The sequence below is a fragment of the Colobus angolensis genome, unplaced genomic scaffold (assembly GCF_000951035.1).
Source record: "Colobus angolensis palliatus isolate OR3802 unplaced genomic scaffold, Cang.pa_1.0 Scaffold126, whole genome shotgun sequence".
In the NCBI taxonomy this organism is placed as follows: Eukaryota; Metazoa; Chordata; class Mammalia; order Primates; family Cercopithecidae; genus Colobus; species Colobus angolensis.
In genome coordinates this window covers 3631979-3650838 of record NW_012113808.1, presented here as the reverse complement: position 1 = coordinate 3650838, position 18860 = coordinate 3631979, and the positions used below count along the sequence as shown (strand labels likewise).

The following is an 18860-nucleotide window of genomic DNA, read 5'->3' as shown; positions in this document are numbered from 1 at the left end:
AAAAAAAAAAAAAAAGACTTTTTTTTTCTCTATTTCTATTTGCCAGATGCATATAACTGCCAGTTAGAATACCTGAGCAACACGAGAGAGGTGATATTGCATGATAATAATTAAAAGCCCATATGCTGACATGAGACCAGGTTGAATTATACCTCTATCATTTACTTGGTGAATTTGAGCAAATCATCTAAGTTCTCTATGAGGTCACAGTAATACCTCCCTCACAGGATTATTGTGAGCACTAAATAAGTTTATGCATTGCATGTGTTGAGTGAACCATGCAGTTAACTGAGAAATGTGTGGTTTCTTTTAATATTTGCTTTTTCTTAGTTATCTTCAGGTTGCGACAGCCTTGCAGCCCAACCTCAGAATGGATCTAGAACAGGGGACTGGAAAGCATCAGGAGTTATCTTCAGTTCCCTACAGAGGTGTAAGAATGGGACTCCCATGAAAGGGCCCTTGCAACATTAGAAAGTAAATGAGACAACTGGATGACAGGAGGAAGGAGAGAAGGGAGGATCACAGATAACAAAGTTGAGCCTGGGGGGTTGAGAGGATAACTGAACGCTTGATGGAATATGATTATGTGAAAGGAAAGCTATTTGTAGCAGGTGATGGGTTCATTCTTCTGAACTCTTGCCTTGTCTTGTAGGAATTTTTAGATGATTTCAAGTCAAAAGCCCTGATCTTCCTGGACAATTTAATAGTTGTTAGTTATTAATTTGATTTCAAAAACAGCTATAACTCCAATATGCAAGACTCCAGGGAATAATTCATAGGTAACATGGCCATAAAAATGAAGCCCACCCACACCCCTCTGCGTGTGTGTGTGTGTGTGTGTGTGTGTGTGTGTGTATAAAGACACTGTCTTGTCTGGTTTGAGCTTTTGGGTTTAGTAGAGAAGGAGCAATATTGGAACAAATAGCTGGTTCAGAAGAGGAAGATTAGATAAGGCTGAGAAACAGATAATTCAAAAGAGGTTAAAAGAATTAGGATTATCTATTAACTAAAAAGAGAATGGTAGAATGAGGATCAGAGAACAGTCTGACTGGTTTTAAGTCTATTTTCTATAGTTGACTAAGTTTAAAAAACAAAATCTAAGTGAGGTGTACTAGTTTCATATTTGCTGCTATAACAGTTGTCACAAGCTTAGTCACTTAAAGCAACATGAATTCATTCTCATACAGTTCTGAAAGTCAGAAATCGAAAATGGATCCCTAGGGCTGCATTCTTCCTGGAGGTTCTGGGGAAAATTGATTTATTTGCCTTTTCTAACATCTAGAAGCCACTTGCATTCCTTGACTCATGTTACAGCCAGCAGTATAGCATTTTTTAATCTTTCTTTCTGCTTTCATTGTCACATTGCCTTCAGACTTGACCCTGCTGCCCTCTTCTTACAAGGATTCTTGTAATTACATTGGGACTACTTAGATAATCCAGGATAAATTCCCACTTCAAGATCCTTAACTTTATCACTTCTGAGAAGTCCCTTCTGCCACCACGGAGGGTGATGTGGGGATGTAACTTTGACCATCTGACTTGTTCCCCTTTCTCCTTTTATTTCTGTTTCTATGCCTTGCTAACCCTTCTTCTGTGACCTAGATACTTTTTCATTTAACAGACATTGTTCTTCCCCTACTTTTTTGGAGGGATGGGGTGGTCAGTAAATGTTCCTAGCACTCTCTGTGGCTTCTCCAAGTTCTCAGGTCTCTTTTTTTTCCCCTTGGTGGCATGTTTTGTAACTGATGGTCTCCTGTCACCTGTGACTTGCATTTGAAGTACATAAAATTACATTTCTATCTGTTTAAAATGGTTCATATCTACAGTCTAGAAAAGTGTACTCAGCCCAAAGACACCCTGTTGTCTTGTGGCAACAGGGTGACCTTTTGCTTGGTTCCTAGACTTTGTTGCTCCATAAAGCCCAGATCTCTAACTTAGTGACTCCTGTTCCAGTAACCACACAATTTAGGGGAGTTTCTATTCTTTAGTCCTCAATGTGCAAGAACAACGGGGCAGACTGCATGGCTTATCGGGATGAAAAGGAAGGAATATTCTAAGAATGCTGAGGAGAAGTTTCCAGGAATGTGATTTGCATGGACCCCGAAAACTTACTTGAAATTTTTAGAAAACTTATTAGGGAAATGTGAACTTCCATATTAAACATTGGAAGAAATCACTGGAGAGATGGGAGAAAGACAGGAAGAGGGTGCCTGCTTTGGGATCCAAACCAATACCATTTCCTTCTCTGGCATGCAAGGTCCCAGCAAGATCTCCCTCAGAGAGAAACTATCCCTTCATTCTATAAACCCTTAAATAACTTTTCAATTATTCTTGTAGTTTATATCACTTTTACTCAATTTTCCTCAGAGTCAACTTGTCTGTGTATTTGATATTATCTAATTTAATTCTTAGCATAGTCTTCCAAGGTAGATATTATCAACATTATTATTTTACCAACGAATAAGTTAAATGTCTGGCCCAAGGACAGAAAATATACTCCATAACCCTGAGCTTAACTTCAAATGTGTTAATTCAAAACCAAGGGCTCTACCATATCACAGCTGCATCTCAATAAAAGCATCTATACATGTCTCCTTTGTAAAATGAAAGCAATTTGAGGTCAGGAATAATTGCTTATTAATTTTGTGAAACAACCCCATAGCATTTAGTACAGTGCCTGACAAATTTGGTGGTTGCTCTGTTAAAATCGGACAAGTAAATGAATACAGAAATGAATTGAATGCATAAATCAGTAAATAGATTGTTCCTGAAAACAGAAATCTTGGGAATAATAAGTGGCTGTTAAATTTTGGGAAGAGAAAGAAGAAATGGTTTGAGATCTAATTCTATGTTTCAGAAACAGTCCTCTTTTTCCTCATTGTTATATTATTATTTTCCTCAGCAAACTCTTTTAAAAAGCTGGCAAAGATAAATGTTGACTAAGTATTGTTGTTTGCAGTAATGAATTTGTATCTTTTATGTAAATGTATTGTGAGAGGACACATTAAAGTTCTGGGAAATGTAGTTTTATTAAGTGATGTAATACATGTTAATGTTTATTAAGATCTCAATTAATTTTACCTTTCTCTTCTTTCCCTCCCTCCTTCTCCAATACCTTTTACTATCACTTTCATTTACATTTTCATGATATATAAAATGAGTTAAAAATAGAGCCATGTACAATAAGAAACTTTCAGTCTATAAAGCCCCTCTGTATAATTCAAAGCAGAAGGACATGGAGACACTCCAAGGCTTTGAATGACTGCAGTGTTCAGAGGAGCTCTCGTGGGAATCCCTTCTGACCCTTCCACCTTTGGAACTCAAAATAAACCATAAATGCCTGTCTTCCTTGACTTGAGGACAATTTTCCCACTATTCATTATCTGGCTTCCAAAATGAATTGCCAGAAGTCCAGCCATCCTGCCAACAACATTTGGAATAAGATGGGGGGAATTTAAGGTCAAAGGGAAATAAACTGTTTCTGTCCTATTGGTCTTGTCCCTCCACTGTCTCCTTCCTTACCCCCAGTAGCCTACTCTGAGGGATGAGCATGTCAGAGACAGCCCAGAAAAGCATGGGAAATATCTCAATTTCCACGGGAATCCTTGAGTAGGGAATGGCCAGTGCTTGGGAAAAACAACCCTCTTTTTAAAACCAAAGTAAAATTACAGCACCAGGGGGGTAATATTACAATGTAATTGAGCTGAACTAGGCAGCAGTGGAGGTCTCCACACTGGCTTTCTTTGTCACTCCACAGGAGTTCCCAATGAAGAGGCCAGCAGTGTATCTTCTCTTTGCTATCAGAATTGGTTGCATTATGAATGAGGTGGAGATCTTCTGAAAGGAGTTTCCCTTGAATATTAGCCAAATAGATCTTTGTTGAGCCTATCCTATCCCATCCTGTCCTAGGCTAGCCTATCCATTCATCCATGCAATTAACATATATTAATCAACTCATATATACGAGATACGATGATAGGGATAGGAGAAATATGATAGTGACAATAATAAAAATAGGTGACATTTATTGCGTATTTATAGTACTATACACCAAGTTCCATGTTAAACCTCTTAATGCATAATTTAGCATCACAGCATATCTGTGAGTTAGAAATTCTATTATCACCATTTTTACATAGAAAAATGAAGGGTTGGAATTTAATTTATTTGCCCAGTGTCACTCTGCTGGTAAGTAAGAGCTGGAATATAAACCCAAGCAGTGTGGACCTGTGGTCTTATCATCTGTGTCATCCTGAGAGTTAAAGCAACTTTACAATACTTAGTTATTTTTAAGATGCTTTGGGGAGACCAAGGAAGTAAGACATGGCACCCATCCACATGGAGCTTGCTATCTCACTGGGAGTACATACATATGGGACTCTTAGGTATACATTACAACAAGCTAGAGTCATTCCGTGAAAACGTGCTATCCATAACTTTAGAAGAAGAAATGCATTCTGTTCTTTGCTCTGTAACTTATTGGCCATGAGAACTTGGAAACATCTTTTAATTTCTGTAAATCTCAGTTTTTCCACTTTCAAAATGGGGAGGTGCAAATTAAAAGCTCTCTGAGGTCCCTTAAATTTGCCTCTGTTTTGTGATTTTATAGTAGAAAAGCGATAAAGCAGTCTGGGATGGAGTCATTACAGAGGTTTCAAGAAAAGACTGAGACTTGTTCTGGTCCTGGAGTATTAAACTGGCATAGAGGTGGAGGGAGAAAAAGATGGTGTGCTTGGGAGATACTGAGGAGGCCAACAGGAGTAGGTGTACACGTGGTTGTGTAGAATAATGGGAAATAAGGTTAGCAATTGAGGATGTTAGAAGGAAGAAAGTGATGTTTGAAGTAGATATGGTAGATCAGCGGTTCTCAAAGTGTGGTCCTGAACCAGAGATGTGAATCCTCCAGCCCCACCTCAGACCTCCTGAATGAAGAAAAGCCAGAGGCAAAGGTTGCATACCATATGATCTTATGTATATGAGAAAAAACAAAACTGTAAGGACGGAGAACAGATCAGTGGTTGCTAGGGATAAGGACAGGGTAAGGGCTTTGTTACAAAGGGGCAGCATGAGGGAATTTCTGGGGGTAACAGAACTGTTCTGTATCCTAACTGTAGCAATAATCCACGTGTTAAAACTCATGCCTTTGTATACCCCAAAAAAGGTGAGAAAAAAGAAACTTTGGGGGGAAGCCTGGTGTCTGTGTTTTAACCAGTCCTCCAAGTGATTTGGGTGCACACTGAAGTTTGAGAACTGCTGTGGTTAATACAGAGAACCATTATAGGTGAGGAGGAAATTGTCTCTGCAAGGCTGGTCTGATAGGGAGTGCTGAAGGCACTGCAGTAGGAAGAGGGAAATGGGCAGGTGGGGATGTTACAGTAATTCAGACCTCCAGAAAGGTGGTAAATGTAGGTATGAAGAAGCAAGGACACATTTAACAGGATTTCCTTGGCTGGGTGCAGTGGTTCACGCCTGTAATCCCAGCACTTTAGGAGGCAGAGGTGGGTGGATCATCTGAACTCAGGTGTTTGAGACCAGACTGGGAAACATGGCAAAATGCCATCTCTACAAAAAATATTCATACAAAAATTGGAAGAATTGGTTGAGCCCAGGAGGTGGAGGCTGCAGTGAGCCAAGATCATGCCACTGCACTCCAGCCTGGGCGACAGAGTGAGACCCTGTCTCAAAAAATAAAAATAAAAGGATTTTCTGGGAAGACAGAAAAACACTTGTGAGAGATTAGCTATTGACAATAAAGAAGACAGTCTAAATAATGTAGATTGGAGAGTTTATAAATTGTGAGAGTAAGGAGAATATTATAGTTACATAAAATGGGATACTGGGAAGAAGGGATGAGTAAAAAGGAATACATGGTGCCATTCACAAGGCATTGAACACCTCAGGTCCTTGATTGTTCTCATTTATATAGTAAATACATTAAATGTGATACTCTTGAAATCTTAATTTTTTATAGCTGGAGGAGCTATTAGAGGTTTTCTCACTAAACTGATTCCTTCCTCCCTTTCTCTTCCTTTTCTTTTTTGACAGAAAACAAGAGAGCTCAAATAACATATTCAAGATCACCCAGAAAAGTACTGACTGAGTTATAATAGGATTTAGTCAAGGGCAAATCTTTTGCTGTTGTACTGTTGTGGTTTTTTTCTCTATTTCCAATTGTTATGCTCTATGTTACGTTCTATGTTGACAGCTCTCATTTTTTTTCTGTTAATAAGCTGGATATTTTCTTTTGTTGGCACAAGACTTTCTGTAAGTAATAATAATAATAAACCTTGCCCCTTATGGAGTACCATAGTACATGTGCTAGGCACTAATATTAGTGTTTCACATATAGTAACTCACTTTATCACAAGAGGCTTATGAAATAGATACCATTATTATCTTCATTTTACAGATGAGAAAACTAAGGCAAGCTAAGGTTTTAAAACTTGCCAAAAGTCACACATGTAGTAAGATGAATCTGGGCAGTTTGGCTCCAATATCCATGCCCTTTACCACTATGTTATTCTGTCTCTTGCTTTAAGAAAACAGAGTTTAGTTTTGGTATTAAATGGATTTTCTAAGAGTTCAATATTTCACTTGACTTCCTCTCTAGGAGCAGTCTTTTTAACATGTATTGTATTTGCTTTACAAACTTCCAGTTATATAATCTGAGGCAGGATTTTTGCCATGGTTAGGAGTTGGACACTTTCTCTGCCAAGTGTGGGGAAGATTTAACACAATTCAACATGTCACTTGTGACTGTAGTAATGGAATGGGGATCTGGAAAGTATCTTATGATATTGCTTGGACAGATCCAGGTGGTCATATGACTTAGCTTAGTTATCCAAAACAACTGGTTGCTAGTCTTTTCTTGATGACTTTTCTTCTGTAATGGAAACTTCACCACATTTATTGTTCACAATTTCCATGGTTTCATCACCATTTTATGGTAAATTCTCCCGAACACTTCCTGTTTAAGTTTAAGCAATCTTCACGTGTGTGTGTGTATGTGTGTTGGGGTAGGGGCCTTTCACACTTATAGATGGCTGGGTTTTGAAAATTCATAAACGCATCATTATTCATCAGTTTCTTGTTTGAAGCTTCATAATCTCTTGAAGCTAGAGCCCCTTGTGTGGGTTTAGGTATCATCTTGGCTAAGGGTAGGAACCCTGGTGCTTAGGATCAAGTCTCATCAGGGGTACCACATAGTTATCCCCTTCTGTGTTCCTACCACCTCCCTGGACTCCTGAAAAGGCGTATGTGGCTAGAGAAGATGAGGATTTGATTAGTTACTGAACCCTAAATCCCTGTCCTCTGACATTTTCTCAGGGATTCTCTTTTCCCTATTTTTCCACTTCTTTTATTTATTTATTTTTAAATTTTTAGGTTTTTAAAATTTTTTTTGAGACAAAAGTCTCCCTTTTGTTTTCTAGGCCCAAGTGCAGTGGCACCTTCTCAGTTCACTGCAACCTCCGCCTCCTGAGTTCAAGCTATTCCTGTGCCTCAGCTTCCCCAGTAGCTGAGCTTATAGGCACGTACCATCACGCCTGGCTTGTTTTTGTTTTTGTTTTTGTTTTTTTGTATTTTTAGAAGAGTCGTGGGGTTTCACCATGTTGTCCAGGCTGGTCTTGAATTCCTGACTTCAGGTGATTCACCTGCCTCAGGCTCTAAAGTGCTGGGATTACAGGCGTGAGTCACCACGCTCAGGCTTTCTGTTTCTTTCTTTACCACTCATCAAATACAGTAGTCTTTCAGTCCTTCTCTCTGGAAACAAGCTGGCGTATCTCAGTGATTTGGGGGTTCTGGAAAACAAATACCAAAATGGGATACTCTTGTCAATTATCCTTTGCTTTTGACGTCACCACACAACTCCCTCAGAGGCAAGAAAACACGAAATGCCTGACTACAGTCTTTAAAGAGGAAAAATTACATGTGGAGAAACACATGAATTAACACCCAATACATTAATATGTACTTAAGCTATTATTATTATCTTTAGGGGTTGCTACAGATCACTTGTTTTCTGCCTGTTTGCCATGGAGAGGGGTGACTGCGTGATCATGGGTGGAGTCCTTGCACCTAGATTCAGGAATTGTATGATTAAATGAAAGTCTGGTGACCTCATGTGGTCCTTCACACTTGGATGTAACAGGCATCTGGGGAGACAAAGTCTGTTTCTCCTCCAGGTGACAGAGCAAGAGGATGCCCAACAAGTAGGGCCAGGTTTATGAAAGCAAGACCACCCTACGTATAACAAAATCCAACTGTGCCATACTTTTTGGACAAATACTTATTAATAAGCTCATGTAAAATGTTTGTATGACTTATTCTATAATCTCAATAAAGTCCTAGTTTTTTCTGCCCTGACTACACCTTGTATGAAAGGTTTGCTCAGATACAATGATATTCTAAGCCGGGATTCTAATACCCATTAGTTGGTATCAGGCAACAAGAAATCTTAGCATCAATGTCTGGATAGAGGACTATGTGGGAATCAAGCCACAGGTGCCATCTAAAAGGGTTAAAAGCAAATTACATTTTTAAAACCTTTCTATGGAATAGATGGGAGTTTCCACTATAGTGTCACCAGTCCAAATGACTTGAATATTATTATTGTGACTAGAGAGAGCCCATTATCTAATGAAGAAGCCTACATGTAAACACTCACTTCTAGCATGTGTTCTGCTACCTGGCAAAGCTTCTGATGTCGATCTCGATAGGGATAGCTGAGGCAGCTACAGCAGCCACCTTTGGAGCATGGTCTTTCTAAAAAGCTTGCTGACCGCCATTGAGATGTGAATGCTTGATTAGGGCAAGTAACTGAATTAACTATGATGTACATAATGTCATACTGTAGTGATTACAACCAGCTAAAATGTCTTATTTCATTGTTTTTCATTTCTTGTTTTGTATCTGTCTTGCCCAATTTAAACATAAACTCAATGAGAGGACCTTATCTTTTTTATTTCATTGAAAATATCAAAACATATTATAGTGTACAGCATGTGGTAGGCGTTCAGTAAACATACTTTAAATTTGTTGAATAAATAAATGAACAAAAGGAGAGGCTGCGCAGGGTTTTCTTTTACTTTTCTTTTCTTTCTTTTTTTTTTTTTTTTAGATGGAGTTTCGCTCTTCTTGCCCAGACTGGGGTGCAATGCCATGATCTTGGCTCACTGCAACCTCTGCCTCCTGGGTTGAAGGGATTCTCCTGCCTCAGACTCCTGAGTAGCTGGAATTGCAGGCATGCACCACCACGCATAGCTAATTTTGTATTTTTAGTAGAGACAGAGTTTCACCATATCGGTCAGGCTGGTCTTGAACTCCCGACCTCAGGTGATCCACCTGCCTTGCTCTCCCAAAGTTCTGGGATTACAGACGTGAGCCACCGCACCCGGCCTGCACAGGCTTTTCTGTGTCCACCATGGTCCTAAGAAATTAAGTCAGCTTATTTAAACAAGAACCCTGGGAGACTTCCTAGTCTGTTACTGCAGGTTACTTGTGATGGTCCCTTACTGACAATGAGTTAACCTGGAGCAGTTGAGGTAACAGCTTGAACACAAAAATGAAAAGAGTTGTTATTAAGACAATCTGCTGAAGGGAAACGTTCGAACGTATCAAGAGTTGAAAGGGTATAATAGATAAACGTTTTTTCTGTGAATATATTTGACACAAATGACATTGTCAGTTTCATCTTTTCAGCCATCTTATAGTTTGAAGGGGCTTATTATGTAATTACTAATATGAGCGAAAGCCTAAAACACTGCTAGGGAATGATTCACTTGTGTTTAGAAACAGAGCTGTCATTTCTGAAGTCATATCATAACAAATTACTACTACTACTACTGTATATTCGTTAGCATTTTCTTCACCTTTTTATCATTTGGAGCACCTAAGGAGTATTTCATATTAACTAACCATAGAGTCATTTTCCATCATGTATCATATATTAATTATATAAATCAAGTAAGAAAATAAATATGTTTTAACATGATATCACACTGCATTACTAAACTTCTCTTTCATATGCTGTTAAAGCACGAACAATGAGTGAATTTTCTGTAGTTCAAATTGTAGTAGGTTAATTCAGAAAAAGGGTAGATGGGTAGATGCCAAAACGATAGATTCTTTCCACCACAATCACCAGGCACTGCCTTTCCCTGCAATTAAGAGTCCATCTTGATTTTAGCGGCCATGCTGAGGATCCTGGCAAGTTGAGGATTTCAGTCCCAGAACTGAGCTGACTTTCCACTATCATATTCTTATACTTCCCCTAAGGGTTTTCAAGATCATCCATTACCCTGTCTCGGAGCCACCTACGAGGAGCAAACTCCATTGATCTAAAGTTTTAAATGCGCAGCCAGGGAGAAGGCTTTTCCAGCTTTCAACAAAATGCATCCCCCTTGACAGGCCCGCGCAGGGACCCTCTGGGCCCCTTTCTGTCTGTCAGTTTCTGCTAGGTTCTGCCTCTGAGATTAGTTCTCAGCTGCACGGAACTCAGAGGAGCTCCTCTCCTCTGGTCTCCAGTTCGGCAAATGCCTTACTCTCGGCTGTAGACATTGACGACTAGTGAGTGTTTTAGAAGCTTGTGTGTATCTTTCCTGGGTATCTGTTCCAGACATGTTCTTTTTAGTCCGTGGAAAGAAGCTTCGTAGTGTTTCTTCAGAAGGAAGCAGCCTGGAACCGATCTGCTCTCTGCTTAGTTCTTTGCTAATGCTCACGCCTTCCCATGGCCAGCAGAGGGCATCTGAGACACGGATTTAAATTGCACTGAATTTAAACGGGATTATCCCATGTTAGGACACCTCTTTTGGAAATGTGTTGTAAAAATCTTGCCTTATGCTTCTCAACTTTCCTCCATCTCTTCTTCCTTCTCGTTCCTGACATATGTCTGGCGTCTACAGCGAAACCTGTTTGTGATTGCCAAAAGTCGTTCAACCACAAGAATAGCCTATGCCCCAGGGCTACTTCTGTGTCTTTTAAATGCTGAAAAATTATGGTCTCATAATTGATTCTTTTCAGATTGCTAGTGATTGCAATTATCCTCCCTGCCTCTTCTCATCAGCATATGTCCTGTATAATATGAGGAACTAAATGCCTCACTTGACCATTCTCAATCTCTTTCAAGGACAGAAATTGAATTCACTTACTTTATAGTGCTTATAGTCATTTAATGGTGTTACCTCTGTCCAGTTAGCAAATTAGAGACATCTTAGTCCTCAGTGACTCATTCTAAGCTGCACTCCGATATTTCACCTACTCCACCCCAAAATGCAGCTTTACTATAACCTAGCAATTCAGTTCATTCATTCATTTGCTCATTCATCAATTTACATGGCAAATCTTTATTGAATGCTATTAAATGCCAGGCCCCGTGCTAAGTGCTGAAGCTGTAATTGTGAACTAAACAGATGTTCACTCTGCTCTTGGGGACCTGACACTTTAATGGGAACAATAGACAATATTTGCATATACATATACATATGGAGATATAAATGCAAATTTAAAAATGCCATGAATGAAAAATTCAGACGGCTCTGAGAATATATTAGGAGCAGTTTTTAGGTATATAATGTCTCCCATTGCACATTGGGAAGTTAGGGCTCCTTGAGGTTAGAGTCTATGTTCTTTTATTTATTCGTTTAGAGACGGAGTCTCACTCTGTTGTCCAGGCTGGAGTGCAGCGGCATGATCTTGGCTTACTGCAACCTCTGCCTCCTGGGTTCAAGCAGTTCTCTGCCTCAGCTTCCCGAGTAGCTGGGATTACAGGCACCTGCCACCACGCTTGGCTAATTTTTTTTGTATTTTCAGTAGAGATGGGGTTTCACTATCTTGGCCAGGCTGGTCTTGAATGCCTGACCTCATGATCCAACCTCCTCAGCCTCCCAAAGTGCTGGGATTACAGGCATGAGCGACTGTGCCCAGCCTATGTTCTTTTGTTTTTATACTCCACCTACCTTCATCAATGATTGGAAAAATATCTGCTATACAGTTTACATGTATGTGTTTTATATTCAATTGTTCCAAGTGGCTCTGAAGTGAGAAACAACTCGGTAACCCTTGAAACACATAGTATAAGACTTTATATATAATTGGTTCTTCACACATTCTAGTGGAATATATTTCTCAAAATTTAACTATGTTTCTGTTTTCAGTGATTGCTTGTGCCAGTTTTCCACACTTACGTATCTTAAGGTGATAACCCACTAAATTCACGCACTAGCAGGAAGGACTGAGGTGGCCCGTGGCCTTTTGAATTTTGACTTCCCAGTCAAGCAGCATACCCACACAGGGAGCAGATTTAAAATTGCACAGCCCCAGAATTATTCAAATCATTTTCAGTTTGAAATCACTAGTGTGAGTCATCTAGACAAAGATTATCTTCCTCTGAGCCTTTAATTAAACTTTTACTCAAGCATTTTCAATTGATTTTATTTCAAAACAAGTTTTTCTTTGTAAAACAAAAGAATAACAGGAGGAGGAGAGATGAGAGGAGATAAAAATAGCTTCTTGTTAACTAGTATTAACGTAATGTGGCCAGGAAAAAATGTCTAGGGTGCAGTCAAATAGAGCCCGGGACCGAGCATGAAATTGTAAACAAGTTAGAAAATTATCTTCTGTGGATAGTGTTGTTTTTGATGTTAAGTTAATGTCAGATACATTCAAGTTTATCTATAAAGGGAAAATAGTTTGGTAGGCTGGCGCTATTGTTTTGTTTGAATTTTTCATTTGGTTTGTTTCATTTTCATATGTTTGTGAGGCTATGGTAGGGAGGAAAGGGAAAGGGGGAATGAAATAATATTCCAGGAATTCTTGAGGAGAGAAACAAATCTAACATTACTTAGTCTTGTGAAAAGAGTGCAATGTTTAAAGTGGTTTGAACTTCAGCGTTTGTCAACTCCTCGGCCTTTAAACTTTACTGTCGTATGAGCAGAAATGCAATAATACTATTCATTCCCTGAATAACAAACTCTTAATTAAATTTAATAGACTTCACAACTTAAATACTCTTAACTTTGTAATGCTCTGTACTTGAGCCTATACCAAGCCAGAAATTGAAGCCACAGAAAGAAGTGTTTTCCAAAGCACTGAATATCTTTTCTCCCTTACATCTCCAGGGCAAATATGAGGAAAAGAGTAACCTGATGTTCTGGTATGTTTGTCTGCTCTGAGGAAATGGAATATGATTTTCTCTAGGCAATGTTGTAAATGATAGTTGATTTCTAGATCATTCCACAAAAAAACTCTATTTAAGCAGTGATATAGATAAAATAGTAGTAGGGCTCTGATTCATCCTGGTTTTAAAAGGATTTTGTGGCATGTCTTGAACATGTAACTACCATTTATAAATGGTGTTTTCACAGAAGGTGCATCCTGAAATAGTAAAAGAAAATGTGAGATACATTGAGTTCATATGATAGGATGCCACTTCTTTACATACAGAGTCTTTGAAAGGCACCTTTCTATAGTTTTATCTCTTGTTTGTTTTCATACCAACTTTGCTGCAAGCTAGGTACTGTATAGAGGTCCCTCCAGCATCCATCCCTCTATCTAGAAGGGAGACAGAGTAAGTTCATTTAATTGGTTTTCTGCTCTTTCACGTTTCACCCTTTTGCAGTACAGACTACTTTTACATCCCTTCAAATAACACGCACCCACCCTTCTGTCTGGAAAGCTCATTCTTTTCTAGCCCAACTGACTGACTGCTACTCATTCTCTAGTTCCACCTTTGCCTCCTCTGAGAAGTTCCCCTTGATTTGCCATTGTGGACACTAGTGCTCCTCCACCAGAGCTCTGCTGCTTTCTAGATAGTCTGTCTTTAGGCACCTGTTTGTGATTGTTTCCACATGTAAGACCTCTCCAGGTTAAAAGCACCTTGAAAGCAAGGAACAAACTTAATGGTGTTTGTATATTTACTGCCAGACACAGTAAACATGACCAATGAGTAAATCAGTAAGGAATCAATGAATTAAGTAACTAATAATTCTTTTACATACATTCAATTTCTTTGTTCTAATTATCCCTTAATCTCCAACTATTATTCTTGCATCAGGAAATCAAACACAAATATGTTTCTGCCTTTTACAAAAGCAAAAAGTTCAAATGGAGCAAGAGATAGAAAAAAAAAAAAGGAACTAAAGTTGAGAGGGGGGATAAAGTTAAAACCAAAAGGACCAACCGAACGGAAACCTAAACATGAGAGACTTTCGTTACATCATTGTCATCTAAATATTGGTGAGTGGACTATTGGGTGAAGGTTGAAACTGCAAAGAGTTGCAGCATGCATTCCACAGATGTACAGGAAGGGAGGGACCTATGGAGCCAGGAGGACATGGATTATGGCTGAAGTTTTTCACGGACTGGGTGGGATACTGTGTCCTAGTGCACCTTGCATCTCTGACTGTAATACTGCACGTTAGCCAGCAGAGGGCAGCCAAAAATATTGCATGCATTTCTCCTCCCCACTTAATGTTTTCTTCATTTTTCAGATAAATATAAAATTGGCAATTCTTGTACCCAGAGGTAGAATATAGAAGGTTGTGGGTGTAGTAACTCCTTAGTAACTTGCAGGAAATTTTTTGTATGTTTCAATGTAATATTCGAAGCTAGGGAACATGGGTGGTGGGTTGGAAAAATGATTGTGTAGTTAGAACTAACTTTGAAGAAGCCGTGTTCTATGCCAAATGCTGTGCTAAGTGACTCATATGCATGCGTATATTTAATCATCTCAAAAAGTCTTAGGGTATACTATTTTATCAGTCCCAATTTCTAGGCAAAAGAACTAAACATTAGATAATTTAAGTAATTTGCGACGCCTGGAATTAAAGCGACACTTAATCTAATTCACAATGTTATATAAGCTCCCTCAGCAGAACAGTCCCAGTTTTTACCCTGTTGTCATGCTGAGCTTGATCTGAGGTACTGTGGGACCTGAGTTGGCTTTAGTCAGTGAGAGGGTCTTAGGGAAAGAATGAAAGCAGAATGAAATGAAAAGGAAATGACACTGTAGAGATGACTACTCCTAAAACACAGTTTTCAAAACCATATTTACTAGCCTAAAGGAAAATATGTTATGATAATTAGGTATTTGTGGGGTTTTTATAAGTTACTACAGTAGGTCTCCTTACATTTTTCTTCCTAATATCCGTAACTGTGAATCTTAGGCATTTACTTAAATTGCCTCATCACTGCCTCCTCTTTTGCCTCCTTTGCCTCCTCTGAGAAGTTCCCCCTGATTTGCCCTTGTGGACACTTGTGCTCCTCCGCCAGAGCCCTGCTGCTTTCTAGACAGTCTGTCTTTAAGCACATGTTTGTGACTGTTTCCACATCTAAGACCTCTCCAGGCTAAAAGTACCTTGAAAGCAAGGAGCAAACCTAATGGTGTTTGTATATTTACTGCATACTGCCCGACACAGTAAACATGACCGATGAGTAAATCAGGAAGTGAACAATCCCTGTGAACAAATGAGGAAAGTATGTATACAGTAGTGAAATCCTATTTGGCCACCATGTGAACTTCACCACATCTTTTTAAGACTTTGGTTATGATTAGCATTGACTGAGAGGTAAATGTTAGCAGATTTGTAAGGAACAAAATCCAAATGTTTTTAGTTCACTTTGGCAAATATTTTTAAATGTTTACTATGTTGCCAAGCATTGTGCTAGGCATGGGGGTTAAAAGGTATTTAAGACTAAATTCCTACCATCAAAAAGTTCTCATATCCAAGTTGAGAAATAGAAATGTAAGTCAATGACCATAATGCAATATGATGAACCATCTCTTGAAAGCATGGGTAAGCAAGTGCTAAGGTGACCGGGAAAGGGTAGCTTTTTGGGTCTCCCAATATTCAACAGCTTGTCCTATGGATTAATATTTAAGATTTGCCTGGTGCTTTTCTAGTTTAGAATTATGATAAAGTGATGGATAGATTAGGTTAGTTTTAAAACTGAGCATGAAAATAGTTGCATCCTGTGATGGAGGAGGACCCAGAATTCTGACCATATCGACTCACTAAAATACTGAAGATACAAAGAAGTAGTAAATTCTGCTGTAGTTTGTCGTTTGGCAATTAGTACTCATTTATCAAGGCTCACTGCACATAAGATAGACAGCCATAGGGAACAATGGATAAGGAGTCGGAAACAAAAATTTTATAGAGAAATAAATAATCAAGTAGAATTATTTAATCTTATAGCTGGAAATGGCTCAAAAACCACCTAAAATGATGGATAACTTCATTATTTTACAGATGAGGGGACTGAAGTCTGGCAGTGAAAAGTGATCATTTTTTCCAAATGTCATATATCTAATATTAATGAGGACCAGAGCCCTCAGAAGACTAGCAGGCAATGCATGAGGAGTTCTACCTGGGAGCTCTAGCATCAGACAGCTTGGGCTCACATCTGTCTCCACCAAATACTGGCTGGTTATCTTAAGTTATTTAAACTCCTTTCATTCGGTGACCTCATCTGCGAAATGGAAATAATACTATAGTATCTGCAGACATAAAATGAGAGAACACATATAAAGCAATAATGAGGATTAAAATGTAGTGCAAATTAATGAAGGACATACTAAGAGCTTGGTAAATGCTATTTATTAGAACTTATGTATTCTAATTTCTGCATTAGTATTCTTTCTGCCACAAGAAAATACAAGTGAAATGGGATTTTGTTCATTTTTGTTTCTCTGACACAGGAAGAAATCTTTTTTTAAAATCTGTATGCACATGTGGTGTCCTCATTTCCCCCTGTGTCTCTTCTTTCAGGGCCAAGGAGATTAAGATCAAGTTGGGAATTCTCCTCCAGAAGCCAGACTCAGTTGGTGACATTGTCATTCCCTACAATGAGAAGCCAGAGAAACCAGCCAAGACCCATAAGTGAGTCATGAATATGGATTCCACTCATTTCCTCCAGAGGATGGCTATTTTTCAAGTGTTTAGCACCATTCCTCATCTGTAGAATTACCTCCTTCAATTACTCATTAAGGATCTTAAGAGCCCTCAGAGGATTGGTTTGCAAAGAAGCTCTTTTTTTTTTCTTAACTGTCTCATGTCTGGAGCATCTTACTGAATACAGGCAAATACTTAAAAAATAAAAGATAAGACTCTGCCTTATTTTTGAGAGACAGACATACTTATAAAACAGACAGACCTTACTTATAAAATGATACCAGCCACTACTGCAGTGTGGTAAAAATACCTGCTCATTTACTGCCTTGGTAACCACTCCTGATCCAGTTAATTATGAGCCCTGGATGCTTACGTGCTGATGAACTATCTAAAGCTGCTTCCTCAGCAGGAGGATGTGAGAACATTTCCCTCAGGAAGATACTAAGGACAAGGCAGACAATTTCAGCCTTATCGTTTCTTCTCCAAGATAGTGCCCCTCAAGGTCCAACAGAGGAACAAAGTCTGTTACTTAAGTGAAGAATGAACACTTGACTAGCTATTTCTATTTAATGTACACCAGGTATTTTTCCCAATTCATAAATTCATATTCTTGATTGAATTTCTGCAGTCCTCCCTCATCCCCATTCTCCTCTCCCTACATAATCCTCCTGTCAATTCAGGCATCCTAGGGAACTATTACTTCTAAAGAGTCGTGATGTTATGGCAGTGAATCCAGGTCTTACGGTGTGCATTGGCCCTGTTTTAACTCAGGAACATGACTCCCAGCATTCCCATTGTTCCTTATCATCCCTGCTAGCTGCAGAGGTTGTCGCTACCTAGACAGATACACTCCATCTTCCCATTAAAACAGAGATACCCAGGAAAATCAAGAAAGGAAAATGGGAAGAAGAAAAGGCCAAAGCATTCAAATTCCTTCACTCTGCTATCTTAGAGCTTTGAGGATATCACAGAAATGTGGTAAAAATATATTAGTCCCTTTAACCTCCATTTCTCTTTTTAAATGGAATATTTGTGTAAATTGGCCAGCCTGTCCTTTGTCCAAATGACCTCAACTTAATATAGCTGGATTGATTGGGAGATAAAGAGATGAGTTATTCTTTTTCTTTTTTAAATCTTTTTCCATTTTTTTATTACTTCAAAGGGATTCTAAACAGGAAATGAGGCATAATTGAGTTTTCTGCATTTGAAAAGGAGAAGGTAATTCAGTGTGGAGCAGCAGGCACCAAGCCGTAGTGGAGAATAAGAACCACATTTCATAGCAGCAACAGATCAAAACATCTATTTTGAAGTAAACAATGTGACAATTTATTGATCTGTTGGAATTAACTTTAAGAAAATAGAGTTCTACATTTCCTGCTTTAAATCTCTACTTTAACATTCACATAGACCCTTAAACTGTTGGGGTTAAAAGGGATTCAGAGAGAAGCTGTTTTGGAAGAAATCCTGGGGCTGACCATTTATTGGATTATTTACTTCTCTTGTCTTCCATCCTCTTTCTTCCTCCAGAAGCCTAAATTGTTTTGGAAAATTCCTTCATCTCCCTAGAGAATAATTCTGTGTCTATTGCATTTTCAACAGTGACCAATAAAAAAGTTTCCCACTCTTTTCTGAATCCGTAAACCCCATCCCACCTCCTCATGTTTGGCAACTTTCTATGCCATTTATCTGACAGGAAATACTGTGTTCTGCATAAGCTCCATCTCTCTATCTCTTCTCTTACTTTAAAATTTCTCTGTATTTTTAACTCACGTTCTTCTTTCAGAGGGGAAAATAATTCTTCTCTTGATTGGAGGTATTTTTAACCCCTCTCATATTCTTTGGGCTACTGACACTGACATCAGTATAATCCGTTTTTTTTTTTTTTTTGAGACGGAGTCTCGCTCTGTCGCCCAGGCTGGAGTACAGTGGCCAGATCTCAGCTCACTGCAAGCTCCGCCTCCCAGGTTCACG

The 18860-nt window shown here is 38.9% G+C and overlaps 1 protein-coding gene and 1 long non-coding RNA gene across 3 annotated transcripts in view; one reads left to right on the top strand and one right to left on the bottom strand.

Moving 5' to 3' along the window:
- Positions 1-18860, top strand: part of RGS5 (regulator of G-protein signaling 5) — a 56391-nt gene that overhangs the window by 17684 nt on the left and 19847 nt on the right. The window contains exons 1-2 of one of the 2 annotated variants that reach the window (XM_011933339.1): positions 13107-13150; positions 16767-16877. In XM_011933339.1, coding sequence (XP_011788729.1) covers positions 13143-13150; positions 16767-16877 — 119 coding nt within the window. In that variant the 5' untranslated portion in view covers positions 13107-13142. Of the gene's footprint in view, positions 1-13106; positions 13151-16766; positions 16878-18860 lie in introns of those variants that run through there. The other variant, XM_011933338.1, reaches the window with a different exon arrangement.
- LOC105505500 overlaps positions 1-18860 on the bottom strand; it is a 51365-nt gene that overhangs the window by 27583 nt on the left and 4922 nt on the right. The gene's annotated exons all lie outside the window — the stretch shown is intronic.